At 41.5% G+C, this 18636-nt stretch overlaps 2 protein-coding genes across 13 annotated transcripts in view; both read left to right on the top strand.

Moving 5' to 3' along the window:
• Positions 1 to 531: 531 nt before the first annotated feature.
• Positions 532 to 17638, top strand: TAF13 (TATA-box binding protein associated factor 13). Of its 2 annotated transcripts, none has more exons than XM_041747341.1 (4): positions 532 to 630; positions 1680 to 1758; positions 6065 to 6162; positions 17453 to 17638. In XM_041747341.1, exons 1-4 carry the CDS (start codon positions 604 to 606, stop codon positions 17621 to 17623), a joined length of 375 nt encoding a protein of 124 aa, XP_041603275.1. In that variant the 5' UTR covers positions 532 to 603; the 3' UTR covers positions 17624 to 17638. The 2 variants fall into 2 exon arrangements, with proteins under 2 accessions (XP_041603275.1, XP_041603277.1); XM_041747343.1 differs by lacking the exon at positions 17453 to 17638 and adding an exon at positions 13981 to 14344.
• A 541-nt stretch (positions 17639 to 18179) lies between these two features.
• WDR47 (WD repeat domain 47) overlaps positions 18180 to 18636 on the top strand; it is a 67917-nt gene continuing 67460 nt past the window's right edge. For 3 of the 11 annotated variants that reach the window (XM_041747323.1, XM_041747325.1, XM_041747324.1), the window contains exon 1: positions 18182 to 18458. The gene's annotated coding sequence lies outside the window, so the exon portion shown is untranslated. Of the gene's footprint in view, positions 18459 to 18636 lie in introns of all 11 variants that reach the window. The other 8 variants (XM_041747326.1, XM_041747327.1, XM_041747332.1 and 5 more) reach the window with 6 other exon arrangements.

Consider the following 18636-nt stretch of genomic DNA (forward strand, 5'->3'; position numbering starts at 1 on the left):
GCTTTAGCCTTCTAACGCCAGTGGTTTTCCTCATTGTTCTGATCACAAAATTCCCCACAAATATTTAATCCTCAGTTTAAGGGGGTGATGTTTTCCTCTTAAAAACTAGCGGCGAAGGAAAACATACCCAATAATCAGTGTAGTGCTTGGCAATTAATAATAGTGTAACTAGGGATCCCTGGGTGGCGCAGCGGTTTGGCGCCTGCCTTCGGTTCAGGGCCTGATCCCAAGGACCACTGGCACCCCAGTCATGCGTAGCTTCACAGCCCCGAATCAGGGAGCGGTGATTCCATACGTAGAAGTCAATTCAGGGCCACAACATACACACTGCCCAGTCTACGATTTCCTTTTCTTTCCTAATACGTAATCAATCCGTGATCTTGATCACAGAGCCTGCGGCTCATCCCCCCGTCCGCTTGCACCTGCCGTGAAGTCTCCGCGCGATCTCCTCGCGGGTTGGCCGACTAGGCCCCGCCCCTCCCGGCTCGGCCCCGCCCCTCCCGGCTCGGCCCCGCCCCTCCCGGCGCGTCACCGGAAGTGAGGCAGAGGAAATAGTGAAGCGGCTGCAAGCGAGGCTGCAGCGCTCCTAGGCTGGCCGGCGGCATGGCCGACGAGGAGGAAGACCCTGCTGTGAGTGACCGCCGCAGTTCCCACCCACCCGTTTCTTCATTCCCTGGGGGACAGGAGCGGAGCCTGAGTTCAGATTCACCTTAGCCAGTCCACTCGAGAGAGTTCGGAGACTTCACGCCCAGCTAGCCTTTCCCTTCGGGTTCATCTCTTAGTACGTGGGGCAGGACGTGAAGAGTAGGACGGTGGCTGCTTGCTTTTGCTTTTGGTGTGTGTTTGCTGGACACTCCGAATCGCCTGGAAAGCCATCCGAGGACAAAGCTCATTGTTTGTTAGCGCGCTTTATGAACCGATACTGCAGCTGATAACAAAACTATGTGCTTACTGTAGAGTTGTGGGAAAATAATGGACCGAAAATCAGGGAACCTGGATTTCAAAATCTCTTTTATCTCTGAGCGAGTTTCTTAACTTTGAGCCTTGGTTTACATGTAAAAAAATGGGGTTCAGGCTTATTGGAGGGAAGTTCCTAGTCCTGTGTAAGCGATGCTTAGTAAATACTAGTTTGCTTACTTTGATTCAGTACCAATTCTTTTTTTTTTTAATTTTTTTTTTTTTATTATTTATTTATGATAGTCACAGAGAGAGAGAGAGAGGCAGAGACACAGGCAGAGGGAGAAGCAGGCTCCATGCACCGGGAGCCCGACGTGGGATTTGATCCCGGGTCTCCAGGATCACGCCCTGGGCCAAAGGCAGGTGCTAAACCACTGCGCCACCCAGGGATCCCCCCAGTACCAATTCTTAATAGTAAAAACTGTAGTAATAGACTAACTAGTTGGTTTAAAAAAAAAAAAAAGTATGGTCATTATAACTCTTCCAGGAGAGGCAGTAGGATTATTTGTTAGGGACATCGTAGAAGCCATTCCTGCGTAAGTGGAAAGTTGGACTGGATAGTCATTAAGGTTCTTAAAACGCTGAGATTTCATGATTTTTTGCTGCTTGCTCTAGGCTTTCTGGCACAATATCAGTGTTAGAAATGAAAAAAAAATTAAACGTTAATTATTTAATAATCAAATGCAGCACTTGACATTTCACATATACGTTTTAATTTATAGTTTGAGGAGGAAAATGAAGAGATTGGAGGAGGTGCAGAAGGCGGACAGGGTAAAAGGAAGAGACTTTTTTCTAAAGAATGTAAGTAATATTTGACAATGATTCAATTACAGACAATAAAAACTTTTTTTTTTTTTTTTTTTTAAGATTTTACTTATTTATTCATGAGAGACACAGAGAGAGGCAGAGGTAGAAGCAGGCTCCATGCAGGCAGCCGGATGTGGGACTTGATCCTGGGACTTCAGGATCATGCCCTGGGCCAAAGGCAGGCGCTAAACCGCTGAACCACCCAGGGATCCCGACAATAAAAACTTTTAGACATGTTTATTCAAAGTAGATTAATGTTCTGTGTGGGAACAATATTCTCAGACTTGCCTATAAAACGTATTTAACTTCTGAATCAAATAGTAGTGATCCTAACCCCAATTTGTGTGTGTGTAGGTGGGTGGGCGTGTATATGCACTTTTTCTTTTTCATTGAAGAAATGTGATCAGTGTTTTTTTTTTTTTAAGATTTTATTTATTTATGAGAGACACAGAGAGAGAGAGAGAGGCAGAGACACAGGAAGAGGGAGAAGCAGGCTCCATGCACCGGGAGCCCGACGTGGGATTCGATCCCGGGTCTCCAGGATCGCGCCCTGGGCCAAAGGCAGGCGCTAAACCGCTGCGCCACCCAGGGATCCCTGTGATCAGAGCTTCAGTTCAGGGCCGAAAAACATACCTCTGTTACTTTTTGTGTCCCTTACTATTGCAGCAGAACTCCTTGACTTCAAGTCTAAGGTTATGATGGATCCTGGAACAGGTGCTGATGGTAGGAATTAAGTTGGGCCTTCGGACTAAAGCATTGGACAAGACAGAAAGGTGATGAGTAGTGTAAGACATTACAGTGGCATAGAGGTTGTAATGTATTGGTTCTCTAGTGTATTCCCTCAATAGATAGGCTTGACTCTTTTTGGCAGCAGCAAGAGGGAGAGCTGCTGTTCCTAGTGACAGTCAAAGCTAGTCCCTGAAAGGCACTGTGAGAATGTGCTCTCCATCCTGTGTCTTTTACATGTAGTTATGGCTGAGTAGTGACCAAGGAGGCAGCACATGAATATATGGTTTATTTATGCTGGGTCGGACTGAATGATTCCCAAATGCTCTTGAAACTGCAGTCGGTATATATTTATATATTTTTTAATGACTCAAATCCTCCATATCTCAATGTCTCACCTAAAGCTGACCACTCCTTAATCCATCTTTGATACTCTTTATTCTGTTTTTATTTCTTGTATCAGCATAAGAAGGGGATTTCCACGGCAGAGCATCCCAGACTGATGTTTGCATTGTCACTTCTTAGCAGAAATGTTTGTTCTGCTTGGCTTGTTTTATTTTTGTGATGATAAGAGTTTGGAATATTCACAGCCTTCTCCTTGTCTTACTTTAATCTTGTATAATTTATTGGCTGAGATCTGTTATCCGAAACTTTGTTTTTTTGTTGTTTTTTTTTTAAATTGCTACTTTATAACACAAAGTTTCAAATCATTCACTGGTATTTGTTTGTGTCTTTACAAACCCTTTAACCAAATGCAGTTAACATATATACTGGTGAATTATGCTCATCAAAATGTTAATGACAAAGTATCTTCCTCAAATATTTAAGGAAAAATAGTAAGCTTGCAATGGAGAATCCTGGCAGACAAGTAATGTCTAAAGTATTAGCTGATGATCAAAGTCAACATCACCAGTAATGTATAACATCATGTACCTCCAATATGATGCATTAAGAGGGCACCTCACCTGTATGGTACCCTTTCTAGTAATGAGTAACCACAGTCTAATCATGAGAAAACACCAGAGAAACTCAAATTGGAGAACATTCTACACGATCACTAACCAGAATTCTTCCGAAGGTTCAAAGTCATGAAAAATGACCTTAATTTGAGAAACTGTCACTGATCAATGGAAAGTAAGGAGGCATGATAACTAAATAGTGTGGGATCCTGAAATAGAAAGAGGACATTAGTTGAAAAACCGGTACTGGGGATCCCTGGGTGGCTCAGCGGTTTAGCGCCTGCCTTTGGCTCAGAGTAGGATCCTGGAGTCCCGGAATCGAGTTCTGCGTCAGGCTCCTGGCATGGAGCCTGCTTCTCCCTCTTCCTGTGTCTCTGCCCCCCCCCCATAAATCAATCAATCAATCAATCAATCAATCTTTAGGGAAAAAAAGAAAAACTGGTGCAATCTGAGTAAGTTCTGTACTTCTATAAATGTTAATTTCTTAGTTTTGTTAAATGTCTGTGGTTCAGTAAGATGTTAAGGGGAAGATGGATATAGGGTATTTGGAAGCCCTTTACTATTTTTGCAACTCCTCTGAAGTAAGTCTGAAATTATCCACCCCCCCCCCCCAAAAAAAGGGAAAAAAAGTCATCAGAATCCAAAAGAGAAAAAAAAATACTGGCTCTTGTGTTCATTTTTGTACCCCCTATATCTGGACCTAGGCCTGGTGTACTTCATTCTCCTTTCAGTTGGACCAGCTTGTACTCATTTCTTCCTTTGAAGTGTTCTAGGAGATCCTTTTTCTTCCCCCCTGTACTTAAAAAAGAGTACTAGTCTTAAGCTAACAGCTTGATGAATTTTAGGTATTTACATATACTTATAATCGCCCCCAGATCAAGATACAAAACCTTTTCAACATATGAGAGAGGTTTTTTTTCTTTAACATTTATATACTCCTTTCAGAATCTAGTAAGAGTTGATTATTCTTTGCAGAAAAATGTACATACACAAATAACATATAAAATTTTTGCATATAATTTCAGAAGGGCTCAAGGATTTCTCAGAGCATGTCCATAGACTAACTGGGAGTTTAGACTATAGGATGAGAATCTATATGGATCCCATCTGCCTTAAACTACCAAGAAGTGTAGTACTGTAGAGGGTAGGAATATAGACTCGAGCCAGATCAGCTGCTTTCAAAAATAGGTTCCAGGGGCTCCTGGGTGGCTCAGCGGTTGAGCATCTGCCTTTGGCTTAGGGCATGATCCCAGGGTCCCGAGATCGAGTCTCGCATTGGGTTCCTTGTGGGGAGGCTGCTTCTCCCTCTGCCTGTGTCTGCCTCTCTGCTTATCTCTCATGAATAAATAAATAAAATCTTTAAAAAAAAAAAAGTAGGTTCCATCTCTTGCTATCTATGTAACCTTGGGCAAGTCACTTAGGTCAGTCAGTGCCTCAATATTCTCACCTATATAGAATAGGGATAATAATAGTATCTACTTCAAAGGATTGTTGTGAGGATTAAATGGGTTATATATGTGAAAGGCTTAAAACTATATGCCCGGTAAATAGCTGTTAGCATTTTTTTTTAACCCTGTATTAGTTTTTTTTCCTCCTCTTTTGCATTATGTTTTTATTTTTTATTTTGTAAAGATTTTATTTATTTATTCGTAGATAGAGAGAGAGAGAGAGAGGCAGAGACACAGGCAGAGGGAGAAGCAGGCTCCATGCAGGGAGCCCGATGCGGGACCGATCCGATCCGGGATCCCCAGGATCACACCCCAGGCCGCAGGTGGCGCCAAACCTCTGCGCCACGAGGGCTGCCCTGTTTTGCATTTTTTTTTTTTTAATTTTTATTTATTTATGATAGTCACAGAGAGAGAGAGAGAGGCAGAGACACAGGCAGAGGGAGAAGCAGGCTCCATGCACCGGGAGCCCGATGTGGGATTCGATCCCGGGTCTCCAGGATCGCGCCCTGGGCCAAAGGCAGGCGCCAAACCGCTGCGCCACCCAGGGATCCCTGTTTTGCATTTTTTAATGGTTCTTTCAGATGAAGCCTGAAAAGAGTTTGTTAGTGGAGCATTGATCTAGGAAGTAAACTGTCAAGATTCCACATAGTTTGCTTTCTCCTTTTGATTACCGTGTACTTCATATAAGTAGTATTTGGAGTATTTTCTCTCATGTCCTTTTTCCCTGTGTTAGTATTAGAAAGGATTTTGCCTTCTCTTTTCTGATGCTCCATGCCCCTCCCACCCACCAGCACCATAAACACACAGAACACTCTCAGTAAGGGCTGAGCCATTGCTACTTATCCTGTCACTGCCATGGAGTTTTCTACTTAAAGGTATCCCAGGGTTAGTGAATAGATGATAGAAGTTAGGGAAAGAATATTGATGTCAGGGCTCGGTAACTGGGAGGGAACAGAAGTTCCTACTAGGGAAGAACAGGTAGGAACAGTTGGTTATGAAATGTGGTTAAAATCTTTTACATCAAAGTCCATACTTGAAGACGACAAATACAGTGTAAGTATACGTTTATACAAGTATCTTCTCTAATTTGGTCCATTTCTAATTTGAAAAAAGTATCAGTAAGATTGTTAAAATTGTTCAGGTAAACAAAAATGACCTCTTTTACAGTGCGATGTATGATGTATGGGTTTGGGGATGACCAGAATCCTTATACTGAGTCAGTGGATATTCTTGAAGACCTTGTCATAGAGTTCATCACTGAAATGGTAAGATTCCTTTGTAATTGGTCTTAGTTAATTGAGTAATAGATTTGAAATTCTAGCTTTTAGATAAGACTAGAACTTTGCCATCCTCTTGAAATAAGCTTATCCATTTGAGTGCCTTTCTGTGGAACTTACTGGTTATTATTTATCATTAAAGATACATAGATATGTAAACATAGATGTATGTAGTATATGTATACATACAATATTCTACCCTCTCCTGAATTTTATTCCTAAGGACATAATTCTAAGATCCTTGAATAAAATATTAAAATATTAACCATAATCCTGTCATCTAATATAAGTTTCCCCCTTCCAGTATTTAAATGTATACAATGCTTACATAGTGGTAATCATGGTAAATATTTATTTTACTCAGAGTTTTATAGTATGTATTTCTTATATTCTAATCACAATTATTTTAATAGTTACATAAAATTCATTTAAGTTATTTTCTAATATATTTAACCATATCTCTCTTATATAAATCATTTGCAGATTATTTTTAATTGAATAGGTAGTTTTGAATGATCATATTCATGAAATGTCCTCCCATCTCCTTGTATATACTTACAGGGATGGGGATACTGAGTTTGGTTGTGTTCCTTGACTTTATTTATTTATTTATTTTTATTTTTATTTTTATTTTCTTTTTTTTTTTTTTTTGTTCCTTGACTTTCTACCTTGTATTATATTATAGATTATTTCTGCATCGGGCTCCCCGTAGGGAGCCTGCTTCTCCCTCTGCCTGTGTCTCTGCCCCTCTCTCTCTCTCTAATAAATGAATGAAATCTTAAAAAAAAAAAGGATTATTTCCTTAGTACAGAATAGAAGTAAAATTCCTGTGAATATTCCAGAATATGCATTTTTAAAAATTATTTTCCATTTATAAAAATAATATTAAGTTTAGGAGATATTAAAAGGTTCAGGAAAGAAAATAGAAATCTGCAATCCTTCCACCTAGAAACCACTTATGCTGAGATTTTGCTGGATATTTTCTTGTTTTTGTTTTTTTTTTTTAAAGATTTTATTTATTCATGGGAGAGAGAGAGGGGCAGAGACACAGGCAGAGGGAGAAGCAAGCTCCATGCAGGGAGCCCGATGTGGGACTCGATCCCGGGTCTCCAGGATCATGCCCTGGGCTGAAGGCAGGCACTCAATTGCTGAACCACCCAGGCTGCCCTTCTTGAATTTTTTTGCACGTATTTTTAAACTTTATTAAATTGAAATCATATAGTATATTTAGTCTTAGAGCTTGTTTTTTCAATTAGATAAGTAGAACTCTGACCCCCAGGTCATTGCATAACACTGTAATATTTTTAATGGCTTCTTAATATTGACTGGATATGCCCAAATTTTTTTATTTAATGCCTTATTAAATACTTAGTTTCCCCTTTTTTAGTCATTAGAAGTAATGCTATGATGAACCTTTGTTTTTGCACAGGATAAATATGTGATAGGAGATGAGATTTATTTGAATTTGAGAAGACCTATCACTATTTATCAGCTACTGAGACAGAAAGCTTTAATGAAATGTGCAGTTAAAAAGAAATTACAGAATTATTTTATTTTTTTATTTTATTTTTTATTTTTTTTTACAGAATTATTTTATATAAATAACATAAAACAATAACAAAAAACAAAAAAGAAACCAATAAATTGGGCAGCCTGGGTGGCTCAGCAGTTTAGCGCCTGCCTTCAGCCCAGAGCATGATCCTGGAGACTCGGGATCGAGTCCCGCATTGGGTTCCCTGTGTGGAGCCTGCTTCTCCCTCTGCCTGTTCTCTCTCTCTCTCTTTGTGTCTCTCATGAATAAATAAATAAAATCTTAAAAAAAAAAGAAATCAATAAATTTGATAGCTTTTATATCCTTAGTATTGTAAGATGTTTATAAACCATTAAAAGAAATGTTGCTGTAATACAGTAGAAAGTGGATAAGGAATGAATAGAAGACATGAATAGAAAGACAATAAATTCTTCTGTATGTCATCTCTAACAAAAAGTTTTAAAAGATAGCCAAAATACTATTATCATACCTTAACAAAAATTAACATTAATTCCCCAATACTCGATTTAATAATATCCATCTCTGTTTAAATCTAATTTGTCTCAAAATATCTTTTGGAGTTTGTTTTCTATGGTTTCTATAACAGATTACTGTAAATTTAGTGACTTAAAACTACACTAAGTCATTATCTTACCAGTTCTTTAGGTCAGAAGTTTGACATAGCCTCACTGGGGCTTAAATCAAGCAACTGCATTCCTTTTGGATGTTCTAGGAGAGAACCTGTTTACTTGCCTTTTCTGGCACCCAGAGCCTGAATTCTTTGGCTCTTAGTCCCCTTCTGTCTTCCAAGTTAGCAATGTTCCATCTTCCTTCCATAGTCCTATCTCTCTGACCACTGCTGGGAAAAGTTCTCTGCTTCTAAGATCCATGCAATTATATTGGACCCATCTGGATAACCCAGAATAACCTCCCCATTTTAAAAGCCTTAATAACTTAATCATACCAGCAAAGTCTCTTACCATGTAAAATAACATATTCACAGGTTCTGAGGGTTAGGATGTCAAAGTGTTCGGGAGGGGCTCTTGTTCTACACTCCTACCATCTGTTTGCAATAGAATCTAAACAAGGTGTCACCCATTGCTGTTTGATTACCCATTGCATTGGGTAGGTCTAAATTTCTGTTAATCTCTAATACCTCTTCCTCCCCCACTTGTTTAAGTGAGGCTCTCTCTTTAAAAAATCATACTTTCCTTTTTTGGCTAGCATGTTTATTTGATGCCAAGATAACATTCTAATTTATGATTCTCTTGAAATTGGTTTTTAACTGTATTTAAACTGATTTTCTTAAAAGCTGTAATATTCTCAGTGTAGAAATTTTTAAGTGGGGCAATAGCTCACTTGGCTTCTCATCAGTCGAAGAAGTGGTGTCTGGAGAGTCGCTTGGCCACTTCCCAAGATGCCTCAGGAGGTTGCATTACTTGGGTGAATATGTAGTCCAGGGTTTGATTTGCATCACTGCAGACTTGGAAACTGATTTCACTCGCAAAAGGAGAGCACATCCATGTTTCAGGGTGGACTTCGAAATCAAGCTTGTAAAACCAATGTATGAACATGGATGCCAATTTATAGATATAGGTAAAACTTGCATGGGTTTGACCAGCAAATTCTTCCTCATCCTAGCAGACAATGTGGGGAAATCAAAACATAAATATGAAGGTGAATCAGAATGAGGGGAGTTAGATGAATGCATTGCTTGGAGCACCAGGTAAGAGAAAGATAAAGTTAATACAGAAACAGGAAGAATGGCTTCCCCCAGATCTTGAAGCTGAGGCGCCACATGTGTTCCCTGAGGAGGCAACCTTCAAGATTCCTTTGTTACTAAACTTGACTTGAGTTTTATTTTCAGTGACAATACCCATCCAAGCCTGGTCTGTTGTGGCTTTCAGGTGGCTTGTATACTTCTACCATTCAATCTTCATTAACCTTAATAGCCTCCTTAAAAGCCCTATCTCCAATATAGTCAGGTGGAAGGGGAGGGTTAGGGGCTTAAACATAACAGATTTTAGGGGGTTATAATTTAGTCTATAGCAGTGCAATTAACCTTACTATTTCGCCAGTCATACTGGCACATAAGTTTTTTATGGGACCTTGTAGATTGCAAGTGATAGAACTTGACTTAAAAATAGCATAAGCAGGGATCCCTGGGTGGCGCAGCGGTTTGGCGCCTGCCTTTGGCCCAGGGCGCGATCCTGGAGACCCGGGATCGAATCCCACATCGGGCTCCCGGTGCATGGAGCCTGCTTCTCCCTCCGCCTGTGTCTCTGCCTCTCTCTCTCTCTGTGACTATCATAAATAAATAAAAAATTAAAAAAAAAATTAAAAATAGCATAAGCAGGGATCCCTGGGTGGCGCAGCGGTTTGGCGCCTGCCTTTGGCCCAGGGCGCGATCCTGGAGACCTGGGATCGAATCCCACATCGGGCTCCCGGTGCATGGGCCTGCTTCTCCCTCTGCCTGTGTCTCTGCCTCTCTCTCTCTCTCTCTCTTTGACTATCATAAATAAATAAAAATTAAAAAAAAATGTTAAAAAAATAGCATAAGCAGAAGAGAGGAATTTATTGGTTTATCCAACTGAAACAAGGGAAAGTGGGGATGAAGTTGATTCCCCAGAGTTGACTGGATTTAAGAACTTGAGGATTGGGATGCCTGGGTGGCTCAGCGGTTGAGCATCTGCCTTTGGCTCAGGGCATGATCCTGGGATCCCGGGATTAAGTCCCACATCGGGCTTCTTGCATGGAGCCTGCTTCTCCCTCTATCCATGTCTCTGCCTCTCTCTATGTGTGTCTCTCATGAATAAATAAGTAAAAACTAAAAAAAAAAAAAAAAAAAAAAAAAACCAAAACCCAAAACTTGAGGATCAAGACTGTGTCCATCTTTATCCAAATTTTGGTTTTACTCTCTCAACCTCTGTGTCAAGCGAACGTGATAGCAGTTCTAGGGTTTCCATCCATAAAACTGATCCAGGGAGTTACTTCACTTACCAATACAGAAAATCCCCAGGATTGAGGGTAGTAGGTAAGAGCTGAGTATTATTAGTGAGAAAGGGAAAGATAGGCTGGGCAAACAAAAATAACATGTGCATTGACTCGATTCATGAACTTATTTGAATTATAAACTTTTTTTTTTTTTTAAAGATTATTCATTTGAGAGAGAGAGCACGCAAGCGCACGAGCTGGGCGAGAGGCAGAGAGAGAGGGAGAAGCAGACTCCCCACTGAGCAGGGTGTTGGATGCAGAACTCCATCCCAGGACCCTGGGATGATGACCTGACCCGAAGGCAGAAACTTAACTGACTGAGCCACCTAGCCTCCCCTACTTACTTGAATTCTAATAGTAAGGTAATATGGCTCCCTTCTAATGTCTAGAGCTACACTGTAATATGGTAGCCACTAGCCACATGGGACTAAATATACTAAATTTACTTCATTCAAATTAAATAAAATGAAACCTTCAATTCCTCAGTTGTACTAGCTGTATTTCAAGTGCTCATGAGGCCCATGCCTAGTGGCTGCAGCATTGAACAGTGCAGATGCAGAACATTTTCATCATCACAGAAAACTGTTTGGGTCAGTGCTGATTTGTAGTGTTCAGGTGCTTTTTCTGGAGTCAAGTCACTTAAAAAAAAAACTTACTATGAAAAATTTCAAGTATACACAACAATAGAATAGTATTGTGAGCCCTTGTCTTCAACAATTAACCTTTGCCAATTTTAATATCTATTCCCCCACCTTTTCGGGAAGAAGGGAGGTATTATAAGGCCAGTCACAGCTTTCATTGTATCATTTCAACTATAAATTCTTCTGTATGTCATCTCTAACAAAAAGTTTTAAAAGATAGCCAAAATACTATTATCATACCTTAACAAAAATTAACATTAATTCCCCAATACTCGATTTAATAATATCCCATCTCTGTTTAAATCTAATTTGTCTCAAAATATCTTTTGGAGTTTGTTTTCTATGGTTTCTATAACAGATTACTGTAAATTTAGTGACTTAAAACTACACTAAGTCATTATCTTACCAGTTCTTTAGGTCAGAAGTTTGACATAGGCCTCACTGGGGCTTAAATCAAGCAACTGCATTCCTTTCTGGATGTTCTAGGAGAGAACCTGTTTACTTGCCTTTTCTGGCACCCAGAGCCTGAATTCTTTGGCTCTTAGTCCCCTTCTGTCTTCCAAGTTAGCAATGTTCCATCTTCCTTCCATAGTCCTATCTCTCTGACCACTGCTGGGAAAAGTTCTCTGCTTCTAAGGATCCATGCAATTATATTGGACCCATCTGGATAACCCAGAATAACCTCCCCATTTTAAAAGCCTTAATAACTTAATCATACCAGCAAAGTCTCTTACCATGTAAAATAACATATTCACAGGTTCTGAGGGTTAGGATGTCAAAGTGTTCGGGAGGGGCTCTTGTTCTACCTCCTACCATCTGTTTGCAATAGAATCTAAACAAGGTGTCACCCATTGCTGTTTGATTACCCATTGCATTGGGTAGGTCTAAATTTCTGTTAATCTCTAATACCTCTTCCTCCCCCACTTGTTTAAGTGAGGCTCTCTCTTTAAAAAATCATACTTTCCTTTTTTGGCTAGCATGTTTATTTGATGCTCAAGCAGAACATTCTAATTTATGATTCTCTTGAAATTGGTTTTACTGTATTTAAACTGATTTTCTTAAAAGCTGTAATATTCTCAGTGTAGAAATTTTTAAGTGGGGCAATAGCTCACTTGGCTTCTCATCAGTCGAAAGAAGTGGTGTCTGGAGAGTCGCTTGGCCACTTCCCAAGATGCCTCAGGAGGTTGCATTACTTGGGTGAATATGTAGTCCAGGGTTTGATTTGCATCACTGCAGACTTGGAAACTGATTTCACTCGCAAAAGGAGAGCACATCCATGTTTCAGGGTGGACTTCGAAATCAAGCTTGTAAAACCAATGTATGAACATGGATGCCAATTTATAGATATAGGTAAAACTTGCATGGGTTTGACCAGCAAATTCTTCCTCATCCTAGGCAGACAATGTGGGGAAATCAAAACATAAATATGAAGGTGAATCAGAATGAGGGGAGTTAGATGAATGCATTGCTTGGAGCACCAGGTAAGAGAAAGATAAAGTTAATACAGAAACAGGAAGAATGGCTTCCCCCAGAGCTTGAAGCTGAGCGCCATGTTTCCTGAGGAGCAACCTTCAAGATTCCTTTGTTACTAAACTTGACTTGAGTTTTTATTTTCAGTGACAATACCCATCCAAGCCTGGTCTGTTTGTGGCTTTCAGGTGGCTTGTATACTTCTACTCTAACTTATTCAAATGTTGAGCTCAGAGTTAATTCAAAGAGGGCAATTTTACTTCCAGTATCTTTAGAGAAACTTCAAAGTTGCTACCAAGAGCTGATACTTCTCACTGTGCTTGGAAATCATGAACTTTTTTTTTTTTTTTTAAAGATTATGTCTTGGGGATCCCTGGGTGGCGCAGTGGTTTGGCGCCTGCCTTTGGCCCAGGGCGCGATCCTGGAGACCCGGGATCGAATCCCACATCAGGCTCCCGGTGCATGGAGCCTGCTTCTCCCTCTGCCTCTCTCTCTCTCTCTCTCTCTGTGACTATCATAAATAAATAAAAATTAAAAAAAAATTAAAAAAATAATAAAGATTATGTCTTTATTTGAGAGAGAGAGAGAGGGAGGGAGGAAGAGAGAGCATGAGGCAGGGCCTAGGGGCAGAGGCAGAAGCAGACTCCCCACTGAGCAGGGAGCCTGACACAGGGCTTGACCCCAGAATACCAAGATCATGACCTGAGCCAAAGGGAGACACTTAGCTGACTGAGCCACCCAGGTGCCCTTTAAAAATAACTTTTTAAGCACTCTGCCTGTATTCCAGAACATTCCCGATTCTCTATACCTGATTTTCTTAGGATCCCTATGTTTACCTCCTTAACACAGAGACTGAGAGGTGGATGACCAGGTGTTAAATGTGCTATAGACTGCTGTTTTTCCTAGATCTTAGTAAATTATTATATGACCTAGACTGTTATATAATAGGATAGGATCACAGAAAACATATTGATATATCAGCAAGTACTTATTAAGCACCTATTTTATTTGAGGCATAGCACAGATACGAGTTGGCTGTATGGTATCTGGATGAGTAGAACTCTAAAGTTATAGAGGTAAAGTAAGGAGCAAATTTCTTTCTTTTTTATAGAATTTATTTATTTATTTATTTATTTATTTATTTATTTATTTCATTTATTTATTTTATAGAGAGAGCACACAACCACACAAGCAAGGGGAGCAGCAGGCAGAGGGAGAGGGAGAAGCAGGCTCCGTGCTCAGCGAGGAGCCCAAAGCAGGGGTCAATCCCAGGACCTTGGGATCATGACCTAATCTGAAGGCAGATGCTTAACTGGCTAAGCCACCCAGGCACCCCATGAGCAAATTTCTTATATGTTACCAGTAAGAGTTTCAATCTGAACTTTTGTACAAAAATCCTAATTCATGTGTAATTTGTAGCATTGAGACTTCGGTTCACATGCTCACTTTATTGTACTTACACAGAAAGCCTGGTAAACTACTTTGAACTTGGGTGTATTCTTTTAGGATAGGAAGAACAAATGGTAAAACATAAAACATTTTGTCATGTGCTTTTGTGTGGCTATTTATTTTTTTTAAAGATTTATTTATATAAGAGAAAGAAAGTGGGCACATGTGGGGTGGGTGGGGAGAGGGAGAGGGAGAGAATCTTTAGGCAATTTCCCTGCTGTGTGCTGAGCACAGGCCTGACTGGGTGCTCGATCCCACAACCCTGAGATCAGGACCTGAACAGAAATCAAGAGTCAGATGCTCAACCAACTGAGCCAAGCAGGCACCCCTGTGTGGCAATTTTAGATAAATAACTGTAAATTTAGTAGGAAAGAGCCTATTTAGTTACCAAATTCTAAAAGAGATGCTAATACTGTACTTAATTTCTCTGAAATAGGATTTTTGTAAGTATTTTGGGGGCATGATACCTACCTAGACTCATTTTCATGAATCTCGTGTTTTATCTTTCTAGCAAGTTCTTTTTTTTTTTTTTCTTAAGATTTTATTTGTTCATGAGAAACACAAGAGAGAAAAACAGAGACACAGCCAGAGGGAGAAAATGGCTCCATGCAGGGAGACCCATGTGGGACTCGATCCCGGAACTCCAGGATCATGCCCTGAGCTGAAGGCAGACGCTCAACCACTGAGCCACCCAGGCATCTCCCTTTCTAGCAAGTTCTACTAAATAGTTTCAAGATTCTCACTAGTAAGGTATTAACCTTATCCTAAAACAGCCATTCCAAATTATGCTGCTTCATGTGATTGATGTTTTATTAATATTTATTAACCTATAGTTTCCCCTTTTATGGATTTTGACGTATGTCAATGACTTCATTAAGGTAGGATAACTTTTTTGTGGCAAAACAAAATATTTTCAAATTTTTATTTTTGTTTTCAATATAACATCCAGGATATTTAATATAAAAAAGCACATCTTGGGTGCCTGGGTGGCAGTCAGTTAAGTGTATGCCTTTGGATCAGGTCGTGATCCCAGGGTCCTGGGATGGAGCTCCTAGTAGGCTCCTTGCTCAGCAGGGAGTCTGCTTCTCCCTCTTCCTTTGCTCCTCCCCTTGCTCCTGGGCGTCCCAAAAAGTAAAATCTTAAAAAAAAAAAAAAAAAAGAAGTGCTGGTAGACCCAGGTATTCCACCTACATAATCCTTGAGCCTATTTGAAAGAGAAGCAGCAGTGATGGTATTTTGTTTGTTCTCCCAGAGCTGGCAGTGCCCTGGCTCTAAAGCACACAGCTCTTTGGTGTGTGTATTTACGTGTATGTGTTCTAAGAAGGAGAATGGAACTTTTAAAATAAGTGCTCCTATACCTGCTGAACTTCCCCTGAACAGCTTGAGGCAAGATTTCTTAATTTAAGCTTGTGCTCAGATTCCTTTCCACTGTTTGGAAAAAACCAGAAATGTCTATTTCCCTTTTTAGAAATGAAATTTGAGAATCTTTATTAAAAGGGGTCCACCTTAGCCAATAGGCATTTAAGTCACAAGGTACCATGAATCATTTCCACAAGTTAGAACCTGCATTTTCAAATGATGCCTAACCTAGTTCCTGATCCAGAGTAGGCACTGGATATGTATTTGGTGAATGATTGAGGCAGTACCTCGGAATCTAAGGACAGTCCTTCAACTAAGAAAGCCTTGTCCTTTCTGAACAATTTGCTGCTTTGCAGCAACTAGAGTGAAAGACAAGAAGATCTAATCTTAACCAGTGTGGCTGAGTGTAGAAGGAAAGGTGATACTGTAGTCAAACAGCTATTAAGGTTGTAGTGTAAAACTTGATGTTACATTAGGAAGCGAATATATAGTCAATGCATTTATCACTGAACAAGTGATAAGACATACCAGATGTCTTGTATTTCAGTGTCTGGTTCCTTTCTATCCCCCATTCCCTTTTTCTGGAAATATAATGGTTACACATTTGCTTCTAACAGTTCTGATGACTACTTGTTGAAAATTTAGATCCACATAACCCTATATCACAGGATATGGGGGGGGGGGGATAAACATGAATTAGACCTCTTATCCTCTCTACCTTGTCAGAATAAGGTCACTTTTTTAAACTAAAAATTCCAGTTGATACACTGAAGTAGAGTCCAAAAAGAAGGGTTTAAGAATCATAATGGTTAAAATCTTGGCTCCCCTACAGATCAGCTGTTTGACCTTCGGCAAATTATTTTCCTTAATTTCTAAAATGGGAATAGTTAACAGGCATCTTAAGGGAGATTGTGAGGCTTAAGTGAGAACATAGGCAAAGCATTTCATGTTATGCTTAATATGAATGCCCAAACAAGTCTAGTAACAGATCAGGTTCTTCCTTTTGTGTAGTGCCCTGCCCTTAATAGGTGTCAAATGTTTGTCAGATTGTCCCTGATTAATAACCCTTTGTAGAGCTAGTTGAAAATTTAAATAAATAATGCTTGGTTCTTTCAACTGGTACTGTTTGAGAATTAAGATCAAGAAGTGGGGTACCTGGGTGGCTAAGTGGGTTAACTCGTCTGCCTTTGGCTCAGGCCTTGATCTCAGGGTCCTGAGATCCAGGCCCACATCTGGCTTCCTGCTCCACAGGGAGTCTGCTTCTCCCTCTGCCCCTTAACCCCTGCCACTTCTCTCTCTCTCTCTCTGTCTCTTTCTCAAATAAATAAATACAGTCTTAAAGAATCAAGAAGCAGATTCTCAGATGAATTATACTGGCAAAAACTATACTGGCATTTCTGGAATATATCTGACCACTTTTTCAATTTAAACATTCTGTAAAATTTTGTCTTGTTTTTTTAATATCAAGACCCTGGATGACATTAACTTGTGTTTATTTGCCTGTCACTACTTAGTGAGAAAGTCCTGAATGAAGGCTTTCTTCTATGAGTTAATCAGGACTAGGCAATCCAAATTGTGCATAAACTGTTTTCCCTGAATTTGTGAAATTTTTTAAAAATATTTTATGTATTTATGAGAGACATACACAGGGAGGCAGAGACCCAGGCAGAGGGAGAAGCAGGCTGCATATAGGGAGCCTGATGTGGGTCCCAACCCAGGAATCCGGGATCACGCCTTGAGCCAAAGGCAGGTGCTCAACCGCTGAGCCACCCAGGCCTCCTGTAAATATTTTTCTTAGAACCGTTCCCTCACACAATCGCTTCTTTTATCTTAGGTTGGATTAAATCCTTCCTGTTCAGAAATGTTTTTGATGTTTATTATCACCACTCTCTTTTCCCGAGTGAGCTTCGGGAGAGCTCACTCTTGGCGTTGGGCCTTTATGAGGACAAGGCTCTTACAGGTTTGTATCACTTTATTAGCTCTTCTACATGGTTATACCCACTGAAAGCTCAATTCAGCTCGGTGAAGCATCACGTATATTTGTAGAATTACTACTGCACCAGTGGGGGAGGAAAGTGAGTTGTCAAGGAGCCCACACCAAGAAGGGTAATAAAAAAACAAACCTGCGAGTCCGGTTAAGTGTTAAGTAACCGGAAAGTGCTCGAAGGCATGTCAGCATCCCAAAAGGAAAAATCAAGAATAGGGCAAATAAAGCTGCTGGAGTTTTCAGGGAGGAAGTGGGGCCTGCCAAAGCGGAGACAGAGGGGAAGGAGGCCCAAGTTATTCCATTAGCCTTTATTAATAAATTGTCGGGAGGAATATTAAGTCGACACTAAAGCGCAGACGACTCCTCGGTTCCGAGGCGGCGACAGCGCCCCCTGCGCTATTTCGGGACGCGGAGGCCCCGGCCGCGCCCCGGCCGCCGTCTCCCGGCCAATCGGCAGGCCGACCCTCGGGGGGCCGCGGGTCCTCGGTGGCAGGCCCGGCCGCCTGGGCCGCTCCCCGCCTCTCAAGCTGGCGCCCGCCCGGCAGGCTCGCCCTTCGGCTCAGGCACCTGGCTGGCCGCCCCTCGGCGGGGTCCTGAGGCGCCTCGGCGGAGCGCGGTGATTGGCTGCAGCTCGGGACTGAGCTCGGCTCGGCCGCTTGACAACCGCAGTCCGCCGGGCTGAGCCGAGCGGCCCTTCGGGAGGGGCGGGCGCGGAGCAGGCCGGGCCGACCGATGGAGTGACGCGCGGGCGGAGCGGGGAGCGCCGACGCCAGCCGGGGCCCAGACCTCCGCCCTCGCGCTCCAGCTGCAGCCCAGAGTCGGCCGTGCCGGGGCCCCGTCCGGGAGCCCTCAGGTGAGTGACTCCCGGAGGCGGAGGCGGGGTCGGCCGCGCCGCAGCTCGGGTTGCCATGGTCACCGGTCGCCACCTGTCACCACCTGGGCTCCGACTCCGGCCGCCCTCGGCCCGCAGGGCGGCGTGCGCGGCGGGGAGAAGGGTTTCGGGTAGGCTCGGGTGCCGCCTGCCTGGGGGC

This window comes from Vulpes lagopus, chromosome 3 (genome assembly GCF_018345385.1).
Source record: "Vulpes lagopus strain Blue_001 chromosome 3, ASM1834538v1, whole genome shotgun sequence".
NCBI classification, from domain to species: Eukaryota; Metazoa; Chordata; class Mammalia; order Carnivora; family Canidae; genus Vulpes; species Vulpes lagopus.

Excerpts from the sequence above, each read along its gene's own strand:
- TAF13 (XM_041747341.1), top strand. The coding sequence starts at position 604 with ATGGCCGACGAGGAGGAAGACCCTGCT. Across the intron at positions 631-1,679 it reads ACGAGGAGGAAGACCCTGCT|TTTGAGGAGGAAAATGAAGA; the intron begins GTGAGTGACCGC and ends TTTAATTTATAG. Across the intron at positions 1,759-6,064 it reads GAGACTTTTTTCTAAAGAAT|TGCGATGTATGATGTATGGG; the intron begins GTAAGTAATATT and ends CCTCTTTTACAG.